At 46.1% G+C, this 17,174-nt stretch overlaps 1 protein-coding gene across 1 annotated transcript in view; it reads left to right on the plus strand.

Moving 5' to 3' along the window:
• The window catches only part of AFF3 (AF4/FMR2 family member 3), a 580,919-nt gene that overhangs the window by 470,961 nt on the left and 92,784 nt on the right, over positions 1-17,174 (plus strand). The window contains exon 13 of the mRNA XM_025354195.1: positions 2,098-2,135. Coding sequence (XP_025209980.1) covers positions 2,098-2,135 — 38 coding nt within the window. The remainder of the gene's footprint in view (positions 1-2,097; positions 2,136-17,174) is intronic.

The raw sequence follows: 17,174 nt of genomic DNA on the forward strand, positions 1-17,174 counted from the left end.
ACAGTAAACGCAGGCCAGGCGCGGTTGCTCACTCCTGTAATCCCAGCACTTTGGGAGGCAGAGGTGGGTGGATCATTTGAGGTCAGGAGTTCGAGACCAGCTTGGCCAACATGGTGAGACCCCGTCTCTACTAAAAATACAAAAATTAGCTGGACGTGGTAGCAAGCGCCTGGAATCCCAGCTACCCGGGAGGCTGAGGCAGGAGAATCACTTCAACCCAGAAGGCAGAGGTTGCAGTGAGCTGAGATCACACCACTACACTCCAGCCTGGGCAACAGAGAGAGACTCTGTCTCAGAAAAAAAAAAAAAAAAACAGTAAACGTGACTTGTGCATCATGCAAGGAGGAAAGGACCATTGCACACTCCTTGTTTCCCGGTGCATGCTGAGTAGACCTGGTCTGCTGACCTCCCAATCATGACTTCTGAGACAGACAGCATCGTATGCCGTCTGCCTTCCTTGGCCTCATTGGGCCCAGAGATAGAAGGCAAATGGGTGAAAAATAGAATAGCCAGAGAAAAAAAAGGAAAGCAAGTACAAACTTGGGAGAATCTGATGGAGAACTGGAGCCTTTTTTTTTTTTTTTTGGAGACGGACTTTCACTGTTGTTGCCCAGGCTGGAGCACAATGGCACAATCTCGGCTCACTGCAACCTCCGCCTCCCGGGTTCAAGAGATTCTCCTGACTCAGCCTCCCAAGTAGCTGGGATTACAGGCATGTGCCACTACGCCTGGCTAATTTTGTATTTTTAGTAGAGATGGGGTTTTCTCCATGTTGGTAAGGCTGGTCTCGAACTCCCAACCTCAAGTGATCCACCCACCTTGGCCTCCCAAAGTACTGGGATTACAGGCGTGAGCCACCGTGCCCAGCCAAAATGGAGCCTTCTTCATATCTTTTCTTTTAGTTTTTTATTATGGGAAATTTCAGCACACACACCCACATTAATTTTCGTAGACGAAAAAAAAACAAAAAACAAATCAATACATTTTCAATACAAAATGAAAATTTTGTTCATCTCATGTAGGGAAGTAGCCAGAATAATATAAGAACCTGCCCTGTGCTCATCGCCGAACATCAGCAGTTCTTAACCCAGGGCCATCTTATCTATGTATGTGCCCACTCACTCTGCCCTTCTCCCACTGTGTTTTGTGTTTATTTTATTTTATTTTATTTTATTATTTTATTTTATTTTATTTTATTTTATTTTTTTGAGATGGAGTTTTGCTCTTGTTGCCCAGGCTGGAGTGCAGTGGCATGATCTTGGCTCACTGCAACCTCTGCCTTCCAGTTTCAAGCGATTCTCCTGCCTCAACCTCCTGAGTAGCTGGGGTTACAGGCACCCGCCACCACGCACAGCTAACTTTTGTGTTTTTAGTAGAGATGGGATTTCACCATGTTGACCAAGCTGGTCTTGAACTCCTGACCTCAGGTGATCCACCCGCCTCAGCCTCCCAAAGTGTTGTGATTACAGGCATAAGGGACCACACGCAGCCCTCCCCGTATATTATTTTAAAGCAAATCCCAACATCAGATAATTGTATCCATTAACATTTCTATGTGACTTTTAAAAACCATTGCCATAATATCATTATGCCTAAAACAAAGCAATAATCCCTGGAGATTTCTAGTGGCGTTCCATATTCCAACTGTGGAAACTTTCGATCTGAAATCCGAGTGAGAAATTATACCTTCATTGGGAAAGAAGCTACAAAGAAACCAAAACAGACCTTTTTGTTTTCTTATAGGAAAGAACAATAAAACAATGGGAAAGTGATTTCAGAGAAGTAGCTCTGGTCTTTGCCAATTGCCGGAGGCCTGTCCAAGCTTACCTGGGTGCAGTCCTTTGGCGCCCCCAAACTCACTCCCTGGTTGCAAGTGTGCGTTGCCAGGCTTCAGTTAACTCTCCGTGAAGGTTCATTTCATCACACACATTGTACAACAGTGCTTTCTACTACATTGCTAGTCATTTAAAATTTGGCCACATGGCAAAAATGTGTGTAACACAGGGTTTTTTTTTTTTTTTTTAAGTGTTGATTGAGCACATAATTCAAAAGTCAGAATATTAAATAAACATCTCTGCCCTTTCTTTCTTCCAACAGGCAGCTCAGAGAACGGCTCTCCGCGCTCTGTCTGACAGGTACATTTTGTCATTTTTATGAACTATAAATTGCTTTATGAAACATTGAGCCCTATTTATTGTGGCATATAATTCATAATCGGATTTTGTCCCTAAAGTATCTGTGAACTGGGATGTTAAACATTTTGCATGCTTGGATTTGTCATGCATGTGTGGAGTTTATCACTGCAAAAATCGCCTTGTTGTGTTTCATAGCAAGTATGAAGAATCCCTGGTTGTGCAATGAAACAAGAGACAAGAAACTTAGAGAGGCCTGAATGGTGTGGTAAATTCTAAACTTTGGAATTGGCTGAGCTCTAAGCTCATTGTTCAGCAATAAGTACTTCATTTATTTTGAGATGTTTTCTTCGGACTTTTTCCATATCATTTCACCGGGAGCTATCTATCTTTTGATAAGATTCCCTCTCTTGAAATATTTTATGCACATAACCCAACAACTCACGGTCCCACGTGCTTGAGTTTTTACTCCTTGCTTTGGCTTCTTTCTCCTGACGCGTGTTACTGAGTGAGATGTGTAAACCTCATCAAGAAATACACACAGGCTCTATTTTATATCCCGCTTTGTCTGAAAGGCTGGAGACAGATAGTTGAATGAGGGTATGTAAAGTCACTTTCTAGAATAGGCCAGACCCTTGGTTTGGTTTGGTTGGTTTTGGTTTTGGTTTTTTCACTTACTAAGATTGGAGAGAGAGTGTGTGTGTGTGCGTGCGCGCGCACGCGTGTGCATGTTTTAAGGAACTGTCAGGAGGTAAAGATGAAGTCCCTGTGTGTCTCCACAGCATTAAAAGCAGCAGGAGGAACTGTGCCTTGCCTGGCTGGCTGGCACCTCCTCATTGTCTAGCTAACCTTCACCACCTTGCCTTCCTTTCCAGTTCCTTTTTCATGAAATGAGCCATCATTGACTGTGTAAACCAGCTTAGCTCGGTGCTTCCTCCAAAGTAAAACCTGTCACTTAGGCGAATTATCTGGTGTGCGTGAGTGAAAAGCATTTTCTGTGTGGTGGCAGACTGAGCATGAGTATTTTTATTTCAATTACAAAACGTTCCCCATGACAACCACACAAGCCTGTGTGTCCTGAGTGGCTGGCACATGATCTTCTGGAATTGCTTTTGGGATTTTCACAAAAGCTGATGACTTCACTGCTTCTGAGTGTGTCAGTAGGAGGAGGAAAGAGTCTAGATCAAAACACATTTAGAATATAACGTAGGCATATCTTTCCTATACATATTTCTTTTCTGTCTCTGACTTTTCTTAAGTAAGCAATTCCTTCAACAAAATGCACTGAGACGCAAGGGAAAGCCCTCAAAGTTTACAAAACTTTGTCATTGTTAACGAGTACAAGATTTCTTTTGGGGATGATGATGTTGTAGAAATAGATTATGGTGATGGTTGCACATCCTTGTAAGTATACCAGACCGCTGAATTGTATGCTTTAAATGGGTGAACTTTATGGAATGTAAATTATATTTTAGTAAAGCTACACATATAAATACAAAATGTCATTACGACCTTTAGTAGAATGAATCAAAACCTATTTTAGTAAAATATGGATTCATTTTGAAGACATGGTCGCAAACACAAAGACAATTCATCAGAAACTAGGACTGATACATTTGAAGATTTCTTCCCAAAAGATATACGACTTTGTCCTAAAGAGAGAATGTGCGTAGATTTTAATGATGAACAATGCCATTTCCTTTTTTCCTGATATTTTCACAAAAAAATCCCTTGTCAAGCCCATTCCTCACCCAAAAACAGAGATTTTCACTGTCACCACTCTTCTTACACAGTTCTTTATCCTCAAATATAATAGGGCATTTCCCTTACTGTACTGTAGCACTTTTTCTTTTTTTTTTTTTTTTTTTTTTTTTTTTTGGTGAGACAGAGATTTACTCTTGTTGCCCAGGCTGGAGTGCAATGGCGCGATCTCAGCTCACCACATCCTCCGCCTCCCAGGTTCAAGCAATTCTCCTGCCTCAGCCTCCCGAGTAGCTGGAATTATAGGCATGTGTCATCACGCCCGGCTAATTTTGTATTTTTAGTAGAGACAGAGTTTCACCATATTGCCCAGGCTGATCTCAAACTCCTGACCTCAGGTGATCCGCCCAGCTCGGCCTCCCAAAGTGCTGGGATTATAGGCGTGAGCCACTGCGCCCGGCCATGTAGCACTTTTTCTATTCAAAATTGGTCATTTCAAAGTGATGAGTTGACTTTGTCTGCTATTCTAGCAATGCGGTTGTGTAAAGCGACCTTCTCTGTGCTTTTTCTTTTTTCTTTTTTTTTTCTTCAACTTGTATTTTAAGTTCAGGGGCACATGTGCAGGATATGCAGGTTTGTTACATGGGTCAACGTGTACAATGGTGGTTTGCTGCACCTGTCAACCCATCACCTAGGTATTAAGCCCAGCGTCTGTTAGCTGTTCTTCCTGATGTTCTCCCTCCCCCGACACCTCACCGGCAGGCCCCAGTGTATGTTTCCCCTCTTGGGTCTCATCATTCAACTCCCACTTACAAGTGAGAACATGCGGTGTTTCTTTTCCTGTTCCTGCATTAGTTTGCTGAGGATAATGGCTCCACCCCTGTCCCTGCAAAGGACATGATCTTGTTCCTTTTTATGGCTGTAGAGTATTTTATGGCATATGTGTACCATATTTTCTTTACCCAGTCTATCATTAATGGGCATTTGGGTTGATTCCGTGTCTTCGCTATTGTGAACAGTGCTGCAGTGAACATACAGGTGCATATGCCTTTATAGTAGAATGATTTATATTCCTTTGGGTATATACCCATTAATGGGATTGCTGGATCATATGCTATTTCTGCCTCTAGGTCTTTGAGGAATCGCCACAATGTCTTCCACAATGGTTGAACTAATTTACACTCCCACGAACAGTGTACAAACATTCGTTTTTCTCCACAGCCTCTCCAGCATCTGTTGTTTTTTGACTTTTCAATAACAGCCATTCTTTTTCTATTGTATATTTGCTACAAATTCAGGGCCACAGAAGTAGTCCCCATAAGTGATAAGCATCTGTAACCATTTCAAGATAGAAATTTCAAGATGGAAATTAAAACCCTTCTTCAAAATAATGATTTTAAAATACCTACTGAATTAATTGCATTCATATTTTATAGTTTGTAAGTAGAGAATAACCTAATCAAGCAACAGATGTCATTTTCTATCACATTACTTACTCTTTTGAATAAACCAATATTTTCTAGAAAAATGCCCCAAGTGCCTCAAGTCAGGCTACTGTATGACTTGCCTAATGTTCTGTCTGCCAGAGGAACCTCAGGGTGGGAATGGAATTGAGTAAAGGTCTCCCCAGGTCCTGAATATCCCAAAGTGGGGTTCTAGGCCCAATACCTCTGGCTACTTGGAGCCTGGTATGAAGCTATTATACATTCGTTTACACAAACCATCCTGGTTTCGTAAACTTTTTGCTTTGAGCCTGTTATCAGCTCTTTATAGAAAATTCCATAACGATTAGGTCGTGCCTTCCTCTTTGTTCTTGGAGGAAGAAGCACTTTTCAGACCTCACAAGGTGCTTCCTGAGTTCTGTAATTCTGGGATGGGACAGAAAAGCCCGCACTGGCTCTAATGCACACTGGCTCCTCATGGAGGAGCATGTCTGTGACACACTCTGGGTCTCACCCTCCTTCAGGTCCTCAGTGTCCTGCAAGTTTGCTCATCCGTGGGCTCATTTCACTTCCACTGAGCCTCAACCTTGAGTGTCCAGTGAACACAAGGACATTTAGACAAGGCCGGAGCTATTGTGTTCCAACATGTACAAATCGATGATGAAACAGGATTTCATTGACTTGGGTTTGGTGGAAGGACATGAGTTTACACTGTTGGAAGCCGGTTTTTGTTCTCTGTTTCCCTATAAGAAAACCTGACTTCAAAGCCTTGAGGTCTGACCTGATGAGGCCAGTTATACAAAAAAGAAAGGGGTGCATTTCCCTTTCCCTTCCTAAGGGTGGGTAGAAATCTCATCCCTCTGGGGCGCTGGAGGTTGGAGAATGTCCAGACGTCTTTGGAAAGTCAATCTTGTCTTTTCATTTCTCCAGTCTCCTGGTTTATTTTCTAAATTGGCATTCCAGCACAAGTCCAGTATCTGACAGTTCAGACTGTATGCTTTAAAGTCCAGAGAATCTGTAATCGATGCACAATCTTGATAAGTTAAAACTGTGATGTTTCCATTACGTAAATGTTAAAAATCAGCTGTGATCATCCCCCAAAAAACCTTTTCCCTTGCTTGGTTTTGCCTGACCAATGGACTTAATTTATGACTCACCGCAAATAGGCCAAATGTACTTTCAGGTTGAAACTGGATCACCATGGCAAGCCGAAGGGGAGTTTGGGCTTCAGCCCCACTCGCTTGCACCTGCTGCCCACCAGTGACGCGAGGGGTCGTGACGGAAGGGGTGTGTGAGAGTGGGATGGTGCATTGTCTGTTCTTTTCTACTCCTGACAGTAGAATTTTTAAATCTATTTTATACCACTGAGAGTCAGCTGGCCTACCAGAGGCCCATTTATGTCCCCCAAAAATGAAAAAAGCAGACAAACAGCGCAAGAAGAGATGGCAAAATTCTTTTTTCTTTTCTGGTTTTTGAGACCGGGTCTCACTCCGTCACCCAGGCTGGAGTGCAGTGGTGCGATCACAGCTCACTGCAGCCTCCAGCGATCTCAGCCCTCCCCATGCCCTGCCCAGTGCCACGGTAGCCACCACACCCGGCTAATTTTTGGACTTTTCGTAGAGGCGGGGCTTCGCCATGTTGCCCAGACAGGTCTTGAACTCCTGGGCTCAAGTGATCTGCCTGCCTTGGCCTCCCAAAGTGCTGGAGTACAGGTGTGAGCCACTGCACGTGGCCCGGCAAAGTTCTTGACAAAGTAAACAGGCCAATTATAAGAAAATCTCAGTTTGCAAAGGGACGCAATTCGTCTCACTTACTCCCTGCTTGTGTGCCTCTCACGTGCTTTTTCTTCTTATGGGTCGATGTATTTGATGCTGGTTGGTAGAGACAAAGAAGAGGCATGAACAGGATAAAGGTGGATCTTTGGTGTGGACCCTCTGCACGGCGAAAGATGCCACATCACCGCCAATGTGGAAAATACGCAAAGTGCTATTAGGAAGAAGCAAGGATATGTGTGCAGCATATGAAGTGCCTTGAATACGATTAACTTCCCTTCATGAGTAGTCAATAGTAGATAACTCTGATCAAAAAAGGGATTCGTGTGATTTATCAAGCAGAGCAACTATGCGTCTGCAGAGAAGCTGGAGGTCAATCTTGAAATCTAGGGCAAGAGGAGCACTAGGCAATTGCCAGGACTAAGAAGTTAATCATACCCTTGGACTGCTTCCATCTGTCTCAGAGCGACAGCACTGCTCTCGGCGAGCAGGCATGCTTTATAGCAGCCGACCAGGAATTAATATTTTCTGTGAAACCTCAAGCATCATTTGCAGTAACTTGGGTTTTATAAAAATGGAACATAATTTTATATGAATAAATCACATTCAGCTAGAAATATGAGAGGCTGCAAAAAATTATGCTTGACTTAAAAAAAAAAAAAAAAAAAAGAGGAACGAGCAAAAAAGCCAACATGAAAACAGTTGTTGAAGCGATGGCACTTGGAGGGCACAAATAGCCATGTGGTTAAATTGTGCATATAATCATCTTCTGAAATGTCAGCCTGCGACTCCAGCAATGGCTACATTTTTATAGCCTTGGAGATGCATCACCAGACTGTAACCTGTCTGCCCATCTGGCAGGATCTCAGGCCCAAGATCCATTTATATTGAAATCCAAACAACTGCCATTGATTTATTCATTTATTTCACAAATATTTACTGAGCGCGTCCAGCATGCTCCTTGGGGCGCTGCGCTGGGGCTAGGGGTGCCGATATGAGAAGCAGCCGTGTGGCTGTGCTCTTGGCTTCACCAGCCAGGCGAGTGTTGCCTTTGCAAGGAGAAAGGACTCGAGGCTCACACATTTGCTGCCCTCAGTTTTGTCCTTTCTTGAATCAGTCTCACACATCAAATCTCCTTGTTGCCCATTAGGGAGAATATAATGAAATCAAGTAAATGAGGAATTGCCTAAAACTAAGGGAGTTTCACCTCCACGTAGATAGAAGAATGTGAAATGGTCTGTCAGAATCCAGATCAGAAATGGCCCCATAGCAAGGTGGGGAGGGCAGGTGCCTGCCTGGCAGGGTGGGAGGTTGGATTCAGCTTCATCTTCCTGACCCCTTGTCAAGTGGACCAGCTCCAGCCAAATAAAGGAAGTGTGTTGGAGTGGCCACCAGCACAGAAGTGTACCTTTCTGGATAACGTGTCATCCAGTCCCTGGCCATGTGAGAGGACAGGCACAATTGCCACACAGTACTAACAGTCTCTTCTTTAAGGGTCAAAAAAAAAAAAAAAAAAAAGGAGGAGGTGGAGCACTTTTAAGAAAGTGTGAAGGTTCCATGAAGATGTGAAGGTGGTGTGCTGGCAGGTGCGCATCAACTCTGCCCTGAGGCCCTCAGCACTGTTCCGTCTCCCCGAAGCAAGACGGCTCCTTATAAAGAAGTCTTTTAGGGCCGGGCGCGGTGGCTCACACCTGTAATCCTAGCACTTTGGGAGGCCGAGGCAGGCAGATCACGAGGTCAGGAGTTCAAGACCAGCCTGAACAACATGGTGAAACCCCGTCTCTACTAAAAATTCAAAAATTAGCCAGGCGTGGTGGCACGCGCCTGTAATCCCAGCTACTCAGGGGGCTGAGGCAGGAGAATCGCTTGAACCCGGGAGGCTGGGGTTGCAGTGAGCCGAGATCGCACCATTGCACTCCAGCCTGGGCGACAGAGCAAGACTCTGTTTCCAAAAAAAAAAAAAAAAAGAAGTCTTAAAAAATGAAGTCTTTTAAGTATGCCATGTGAATAAAAACTTTTTAAAAATCCATTCCCTCAAGCATTTTATCCCTTGTGTTATACTCTTTTAGTTATTTTTAAGTGTACAATTAAGTTGTGTATAAAAACTTCGAGAGCTTTAGAGTTTAGAATCACTATCACATTTACTGCCTCATTTTATGAGCCTCACAACAACCCTGAAAGATAGATGGGACCCATTTTACAGATGAGAAAACTGGGCCTCGAACAGGTGATGCGACTCACCCAGGGCCACACAGGAGCAAGTGGCAGAGCCAGGACTAGATCCCAGGTCCCTGGACTCCTGGTCAGTATGATTCTCTTGCCTCCCATCATGTACCAGTAGAGCAGCTTGGCTGGGGTCAGAGATAGGAGGTTTGGGCCACGTTTTGCATCTTAACATTATTTCTGGCTTGGTAACCTTTTTATCTCTAGCACCTAGCACAGTACCTGGCAATTAGGAGACACCGAAAGTCATTTGATAAATGAATGGATGAACTAGACCAATGCTTTGTGGTTAAAATAATGGCAACTTTGGGCTTAAAAGAGAAAGTAATTTTTGCAACTGTGGCTATCCATCCTTGCAACAGATGCCTCAGGAGTCAGAGGTAGATGATCAGGGGCTCATCGTTAAGTGGCTCAAAGAGGTGTTCATGCCTGCTTGTATGGATGTTATAGAATCCACAAACACACAGGGGGAAGAAATGGAAAAATGAGAAAAAAACTGAGTCCAAAAGTCGGCAAGAAAGTTTCCAAAAAAAAGATCAAAACCACTCAGTATGATGAAATTAGAGTGGAATTAGATTAGAACTCAATAACAAAAGAGAACTGTAGGATGCTATCGAGAAGTCTCTTGTACTGAATGGGGGTTGGGCCAGATAGCTGCTGGCTCCTCCCTCCCTCTCCTGTCCCCTGATTTTTGTGCTTTGTATACTGTTGACATGACTTAAAATGTGCTATCTTCACCAACTCTTCATACTTATGTTTTTCATTTGTACTTCTTCATTCATTCAGTGAATATTTACAGTACTGAATCCCTAAAATGGTAGGGATTCTTCTGGTCTCCATAGAAGACCAAAAAATTCATTACCCATGGATTCCACTCGCAGGGAATCTACAGTGTGGTAGAGGACATGTAGGCACGTGCATAAATACTGAGTATATTACAATGCCGACATACACATAAGTAGTCATAGATCTCCTTAGAACAGTCGCGTGTCCGGTAGTACACTGAGCATCTCACATACCTTACTTCATTTAATCCTCGTGACGACTCTCTCGGTGAGGAAGGAAGAATGCAATGTGAGGGCCTTAAAGAGACATTTTTCGGCCGGGCGCGGTGGCTCAAGCCTGTAATCCCAGCACTTTGGGAGGCTGAGACGGGCGGATCACGAGGTCAGGAGATCGAGACCATCCTGGCTAACACGGTGAAACCCCGTCTCTACTAAAAAATACAAAAAACTAGCCGGGCGAGGTGGCAGGCGCCTGTAGTCCCAGCTACTCAGGAGGCTGAGGCAGGAGAATGGCGTAAACCCGGGAGGCGGAGCTTGCAGTGAGCTGAGATCCGGCCACTGCACTCCAGCCCGGGCGACAGAGCAAGACTCCGTCTCAAAAAAACAAAAAAAAAAAGAGACATTTTTCATGAAAGTCCATTTCATTTCATTTCGTGTACTTTTGTTGTTGTTGTTGTTGTTGTTTTCTTGAGACAGAGTCTCACTCTGTCACCCAGGCTGGAGTAGAGGCCCAGGCTGGAGCAGTAGCGCGATCTCAGTTCACTGCAACCTCCACCTCCCAGGTTCAAATGATTCTCATGCCTCAGCCTCCCAGGTAGCTGGAATTATAGGCATGAGCCTCCATACCCGGCTAATTTTTGTATTTTCAGTAGAGATGGTGTTTCACCGTGTTGGCCAGGCTGGTCTCCAACTCCTGACCTCAGGTGATCCGCCCACCCCAGCCTCGCAAAGTGCTGGAATTACAGGCGTGAGCCACCGCACCTGGCCTCATTTCATGTTCTAAAGTACTCTCCCTGAAGTCCTAGTGAGTCTTGGTTTCCAAACGCAGGTAATTCACCCCCAGTCTTACAGCTGGAAAGCCACACAGTGTCTATGCGGCTCCAGAGTTGGTGCGTTTAGCGACTTCAGTAGCAGCCCTCTGCGTCAGACTATGAAGAAATCAGTGTCACTGGAGGGACACAGGTATAACATTACCCGACTCTCTGATTACAGGGGAAGGAGAATGGGGAGGGGACATATGAGGTGTCATGTGGAGGACAGGAAGCATCAGGTGACCCAGGAGTGGAGAAGGGAGGAGAACACAGAAGGAATGACCTGGGCAGGGCCAGGCTGCAGGGTGGACAGGGAGTGGCAGGCCTCCCTTCTGTGGCTGTGGGCATCCGAGTAGAAAGTGTGAAGCCAGCTCTAGACAGCGGCCAATGCAAGGAGGCATGGGAGGGGTCTTCTGCTATGCAGCACATCCCTCAAGCATGGGATCAAGCCTCTTCTTCCGCGGAAAACTTAAACAGCCAACTGCCCCAGCGCCCACAGCTCCTATTGCATAAGCACCTCATGTAATTCCTGGCACAGGCCAGCTTACAGTCTCTGCCTCCTTTATGTATTTATGTCTGGTCTCAACTACTGAGAGCAAGAACCACATCCTGACTATTAGTAGTACTTTATACAAAATGACTGCTCAATCATGACTTATCGAATGCGCTAAGACCAAGAATGCAAATGATGCCACTCATTTATGTCATGATAAGGAGACAAGAAAGCAAAAGCAAAAAACAAAAACCCTCTGGCCCAGCTTTCCCCACTCGCTCCTCTTTTTACAAGACATCATGAAGCAAGCCCAGGACTTTGAGTCCTTGAACTTGGTCTGGAATTTACTTTGGGCAAAGCATTTACACATCCAAGTCTCAGCTTTCCCAGTTGCAGAAGCAGGTTGCTACTAATGCCCTCCTTGTTAGGTTTATGTACAGATTAAAAGAGGGGATGGATAGAAAAGGCACTTCCTTTCTCCCTCCATATGAGAGTAATTACCTCATTGCACCACCAAGAAAAGTCATGCATGACGTATCATAAGATGCTCTTTGATATAAGTCCTACCAAGAGGCTTAAAAACCAAGAGAAGAAAATAACAGAGTATGGGTTTAATGTATGAAACAACTCATAGCTAGTAGTATGGAGCATGTTTTTACATTGATTTTGTAGAAAAACAAATATCAGCAAATCCTAAGAAATATCCCTTCTATTACTCATGCCATCCCTATTTTGAAGTATGTTTTAGTAGACCCTGTTCTCTCCTAAAAGCCAAACTGTGGGTCTTTGGGTGCCAGGTGAGGCTCCTGCATGCCTCTGAGGAGGCTACCACCTCTCTCTGCCACACTGTCTTTCTCCTTTACTCACAGAAAAAAAGTCATCCCGGGCCGGGTGCGGTGGCTCACGCCTGTAATCCCAGCACTTTGGGATCCCCTCACTTGAGGCCAGGAGTTCAAGACCAGCCTGGCCAACATGGTGAAACCCTACCTCTACTAAAAACAAATACAAAAATCAGCTGGGCACAGTGGCACACCCCTGTAATCACAGCTCCTCGAGAGGCTGAGGCAGGAGGATCACTTGAACCCAGGACACAGAGGCTGCAGTGAGCCGAGATTGTGCCATTGCCCTCCAGCCTGGGTGACAGAGCAAGACTCTGTCTCAAAAGAATAAATAAATAAATAAATAAATAGACATTTAAAAAAAAAAAGAGAGTCACCGTGGGTCATTTCCTGATACCTTTCCAGCTCATCTCCGACGAACTGGTCTCATTTTACAATTTCAAAGTAAATAATACTTAATATTTCAAAAGCAAACAGTCATGCCTGGATAACATGGGGGAGCCCTGGCAGAGGACTGTTGGGGGCGGTGTGAAGAGAGATAAGTGCCAACTGAGTCTCCATGCAGCCCTCTCCTCTCTAACAGGCCCAGCGAGTACCATCTGTATTCACAAAAGTGGAGCCCCTGGGGCTCACTGCTCCAACAGGCCACAGAGGTGTCCCTCACAGCCCTTTGGTGGCTGTTAGCTCCATCCACTGCATTAATGTGAACAAACGCAGGCTGTTGGGTCTAAAAATCAGCTTTTAAAAGCCCCCTAGTACTAATTTCCACAATAAAACGGAATGGCTCCAGAGAAGCCATTGAGTTCTATCAGGTACATAATACACATGTTCAAAGGTCCCAAACATGTAGTTTACACAATAGAAGAAGAGAGCAGGGCAAGGATACAGTCTTTTGAGTAAATAAATAATGAGTTGTATCAAGCCACTAATTGCCCTTTAAGATGGTTTCGTGGCCAGGGATTCCTGAGAATTAATACAGACTTGCTGCCTGATGTCTGGCAAGGAGGCCACAGCCCAAGGTGCCTCTGGGTGAAATTCAGTTTTAACCCATTCAGTCAATGCTCACAATTCCCAAGAGCCTGCAGGAACACATGGGATGACTCGGTCTGGGGCACAGTTAGAAGAGTTTTGACCTCTTTCAGAAAGAATGATAGTGGTCTAGGCTGCACAACAACGTACATGTACTTAATGCCACCGAACTGGACACCCTTGGCCAATCTGATGTTACGTGTCTGTTTCCAGAATTAAAAACAGGAAAAACAGGCAGCAGGGAAGAGCGAATATCCTGCAGATCCCAGTATCCCAGGTTCTTCCAGACGCCCCCTTTCTCGCAGGCCTGGGGTAGGAATGCCGTGTTCTCTCTCCTGGGCTTGAGGTGCTGGAGTTCTAGTCTGGACATCCCTCCTTTCCCTCTCTGCTAGTGGAGAAGAACTCCTACAAGTTACTCAGATCCTCTGTGGGCGGGGGACAGCTGGGCACAGCCCTACACACCAACCCTCCCCTGCTCCTTAGCCAGATGTCTGTGACCACGGAAGAGAAAAACTAACCTGCACCACCAGAGTCCCCCGCCCGCACCACCGGAGCCCCCCACCCGCATCACCGGAGCCCCCCACGCGCATCACCGGAGCCCCCCACCCGCACCACCGGAGCCCCCCGCCCGCGCCACCGGAGCCCCCCAGCCTCACTGCAGTCTGCGAACACTGGAAAGGGCCAAAGGGACCAGACTCTCCCTAGAGGCAGTGAAAAGACAACTGGTTCTGGCCGGTGGCTCACGCCTGTAATTCTAGCACTTTGGGAGGCCAAGGCAGGCATATCACCTGAGGTCAGGAGTTTGAGACTAGCCTTGCTAACATGGTAAAACCTCGTCTCTACTAAAAATACAAAAATTAGTTGGGTGTGGTAGTGTGCACCTGCAAGAGGCTGAGGTAGGTAAATTGCTTGAACCCGGAAGACGGAGGTGCAGTGAGCCAAGAGCATGCCACTGAACTACAACCTGGGCAACAGAGCAAGACTCTAACTCAAAAAAAAAAAAAATACTGGTTCTGACACATTGTCGTCCCACTCTGTGCTCCCTCTCTTCTGAACTCATCCTCAGACTAAGCATATTAAGTTACCAGGGGTAAAGTATTGAAATCACTAAGCTATAAATTATTTTTACTTGATTCTTTGTCACTATGTCATACTTCTTTTGAATGCCAATGTAGCTGTCCCTTCTAGACCAAGGACAACATACACTGTGTGTCTAATGCTTAATGGTTCATTTAGCTTGTATTTAAATTTACATCCAAACAAAATTTAAGTATCCAATACACATGACATCTCATAGTTGGAATTAAGAGAGAGAAGACTTGATTAGCATAGTTTTCAGTATTTGTCACTGCTATCTACCCTACTTCTTTTTTTAAAATATCTATTTCTGAAGTAGAAGTACACCTGTTCCTTCTTGAATGTACTTAGATTAAATTAAGCACTTGCTGTCTGCATGGAATGTGTTGGTTGGTGATTGGTTAATTGGTGGTCGGTTCTTTTAGAATGTTTACACTGATGCCATGTGAAGGTACAACTGGTAGTCCCCACTTTTTAATTTTGCAGATGTCATCACCATTCTCACTGAGCCAGATCTGACCTTAAAAGCCACCCAAAGGCCACAAATGATATATTTGACAGGGAGAAAAAAAGATTCAAAGCAGATGCATTTCAGTGGCCGTATGTGTTTCTGAACGTAGGTGCCGCTGTCTTCATCACTCATGCCTGTACCCGCAGTGGGCGGAGGCCGTGCTGCAGAAGCATTTGTGATGAGTGGGTGGTTTTAAAGCCAGTAGATAGACTGAGGTGTTTTGCTTTGTTTTGCTTTGTTTAAAACCAAACTACTTAACTACTTTTCAGGGAGTTAAAGTCATGATATCAAATCTGTTTTGTTCTGTTTTTCATCTCCTTTTAGTGAAGAAAACCGGCCAGAGCCTATGGAATCTTTTCTCTCTGGCTTTAAGAACCCTTCAGGCTAGCACCCCCCACCCACTCCCATCCTCTCCATTTCCCCCCTTTTCCCACCCCTGGAACGGTCCCACCCTGACCATTCCACTCTCCAGCCTGGGACTCCCAGAGCCAGCTGGCGCACGCCACCCTGCAGCTGCTCGCTCTGGGCACGGGGCCTGCCCTCGCCTCCGCTTGCAGGCTGCCGCCCCGTGACCCGCTCCCAGAGGTAGCCCCGGGCCAGCCTTGGCTGCACTGGGCTGGCTGGCCTTTGATGACTGCATTTTGGAGCCTGATAAGCTCCCCCGCTGCTGTGGAAAAGGTTAATGTGCTCCCTGTTCACTGGGGCGGCCTGACCTTCTGACTCCATCCAACTCCCTTTCCTGTGCTGGCTCCCGGCTGTGGCTGGCTGGCCCAGTGCCGCGTCGTGTCCTCCCGCTGGCCCTCAGAATACAGCATCCGCCTCTGCTCTCGCCAGGCAGCAGCAGACCCCAGCCATCTGCATCCCTGTTATTTGGGGACAGCCATTCGATCCGCCAAATTCCGAACAGACTTCCTCTATGTAATTGTCTGTGGCCTTGGGGTTGAGTTGTCACACTGCCTTCTACCCATTGCCCTTCTCGTCCCGAGAGGCGGCATTTACTCAGTGTGACGGTGCTCATGAATTTCAGGTCAGTTCCATTAAAATGTTGAAGTGAACCAGCTGCTTGTGAAGGGTGAATCCATGGCCGCTTTTTTCCATTTCACAGACAAAGTAGATTGGGCCTGCTCGCTGGCCCCAATCCAGCCGATTGGACAGGGCCTCGATGAAGCCCAGCCCAGGCCAAGAGTCTGAAGCCCTGGCAGCTCCCCCATGTGGCCTCCCTGTGGCCCTGTTCACCCTGCTCCCAGCCAGTGAGTCAGGGAGCCACATTAGGCCACAGTTCCTCATCCTACCTTGGAGACAGAAACCCCTATTCAGCCTGGCTAATCCTGCTGCTAAGAAGCCAAGAAAAATAACCATGGACCCAACACAAGCGAGCAAATTAAGGCGTTAGTCATCTGAGGGACTACATGAAGGAGGTCCAGGTTCTCTCTGAGTCATGGCCCCAGCCACTAAGCTATTTAGTGGAATTACAGAAGGACTGTGGTCGTGGCCTTTGCTGTTGTTGGAAGATTCCCACCAAGCCAGATGATAACGTGCCCCTCTCTGACAAAGCCATGGGGTCCTGGCAGGTGTGGGGGGTGTATGTGACTTCGTGGTCTCTCAGGGTTGCATGCTTGCTGCCCCAGGCCCTGTGCTGGGGGCTTGCTGCCATCATCCCATTTCATCCCCAGACAGCCCAGGGTGCAAGTGTCAATATCCTTGTTTTACACATGAGGAAGCTGAAGCCTAGAGAGATGGAGCCGCTTGCCCAAGGTTCATGAACACAGTAGGGGATAGAGCCAGCTGGAGCCCAGGTTTAGGGGTGTGGTCTTGGGCAGGGAGGGCCTGGCAGATGGAGCTAGGTGTCTGAGAGATCCCTCCTCCATCGGCCTGAGTGCCCTTGAAATAGAAAAAAAATTGGCCAGGCATAGTAGCTCACACCTGCAATCCCAGTACTTTGGAAGGCCAAGGTGGGAGGATCGCTTGAGCCTAGGAGTTTGAGACCAACCTGGATGCCATGGCAAGACCTCATCTCTGCAGACACACACACACACACACACACACACACACACACAAATTAGCATGGTGGCGCACACCTGTGGTCTCAGCTACTTGGGAGGCTGAGGTGGAAGGATTGCTTGAGCCCAGGAGGCAGAG

This window comes from Theropithecus gelada, chromosome 13 (genome assembly GCF_003255815.1).
Source record: "Theropithecus gelada isolate Dixy chromosome 13, Tgel_1.0, whole genome shotgun sequence".
Taxonomy (NCBI): Eukaryota; Metazoa; Chordata; class Mammalia; order Primates; family Cercopithecidae; genus Theropithecus; species Theropithecus gelada.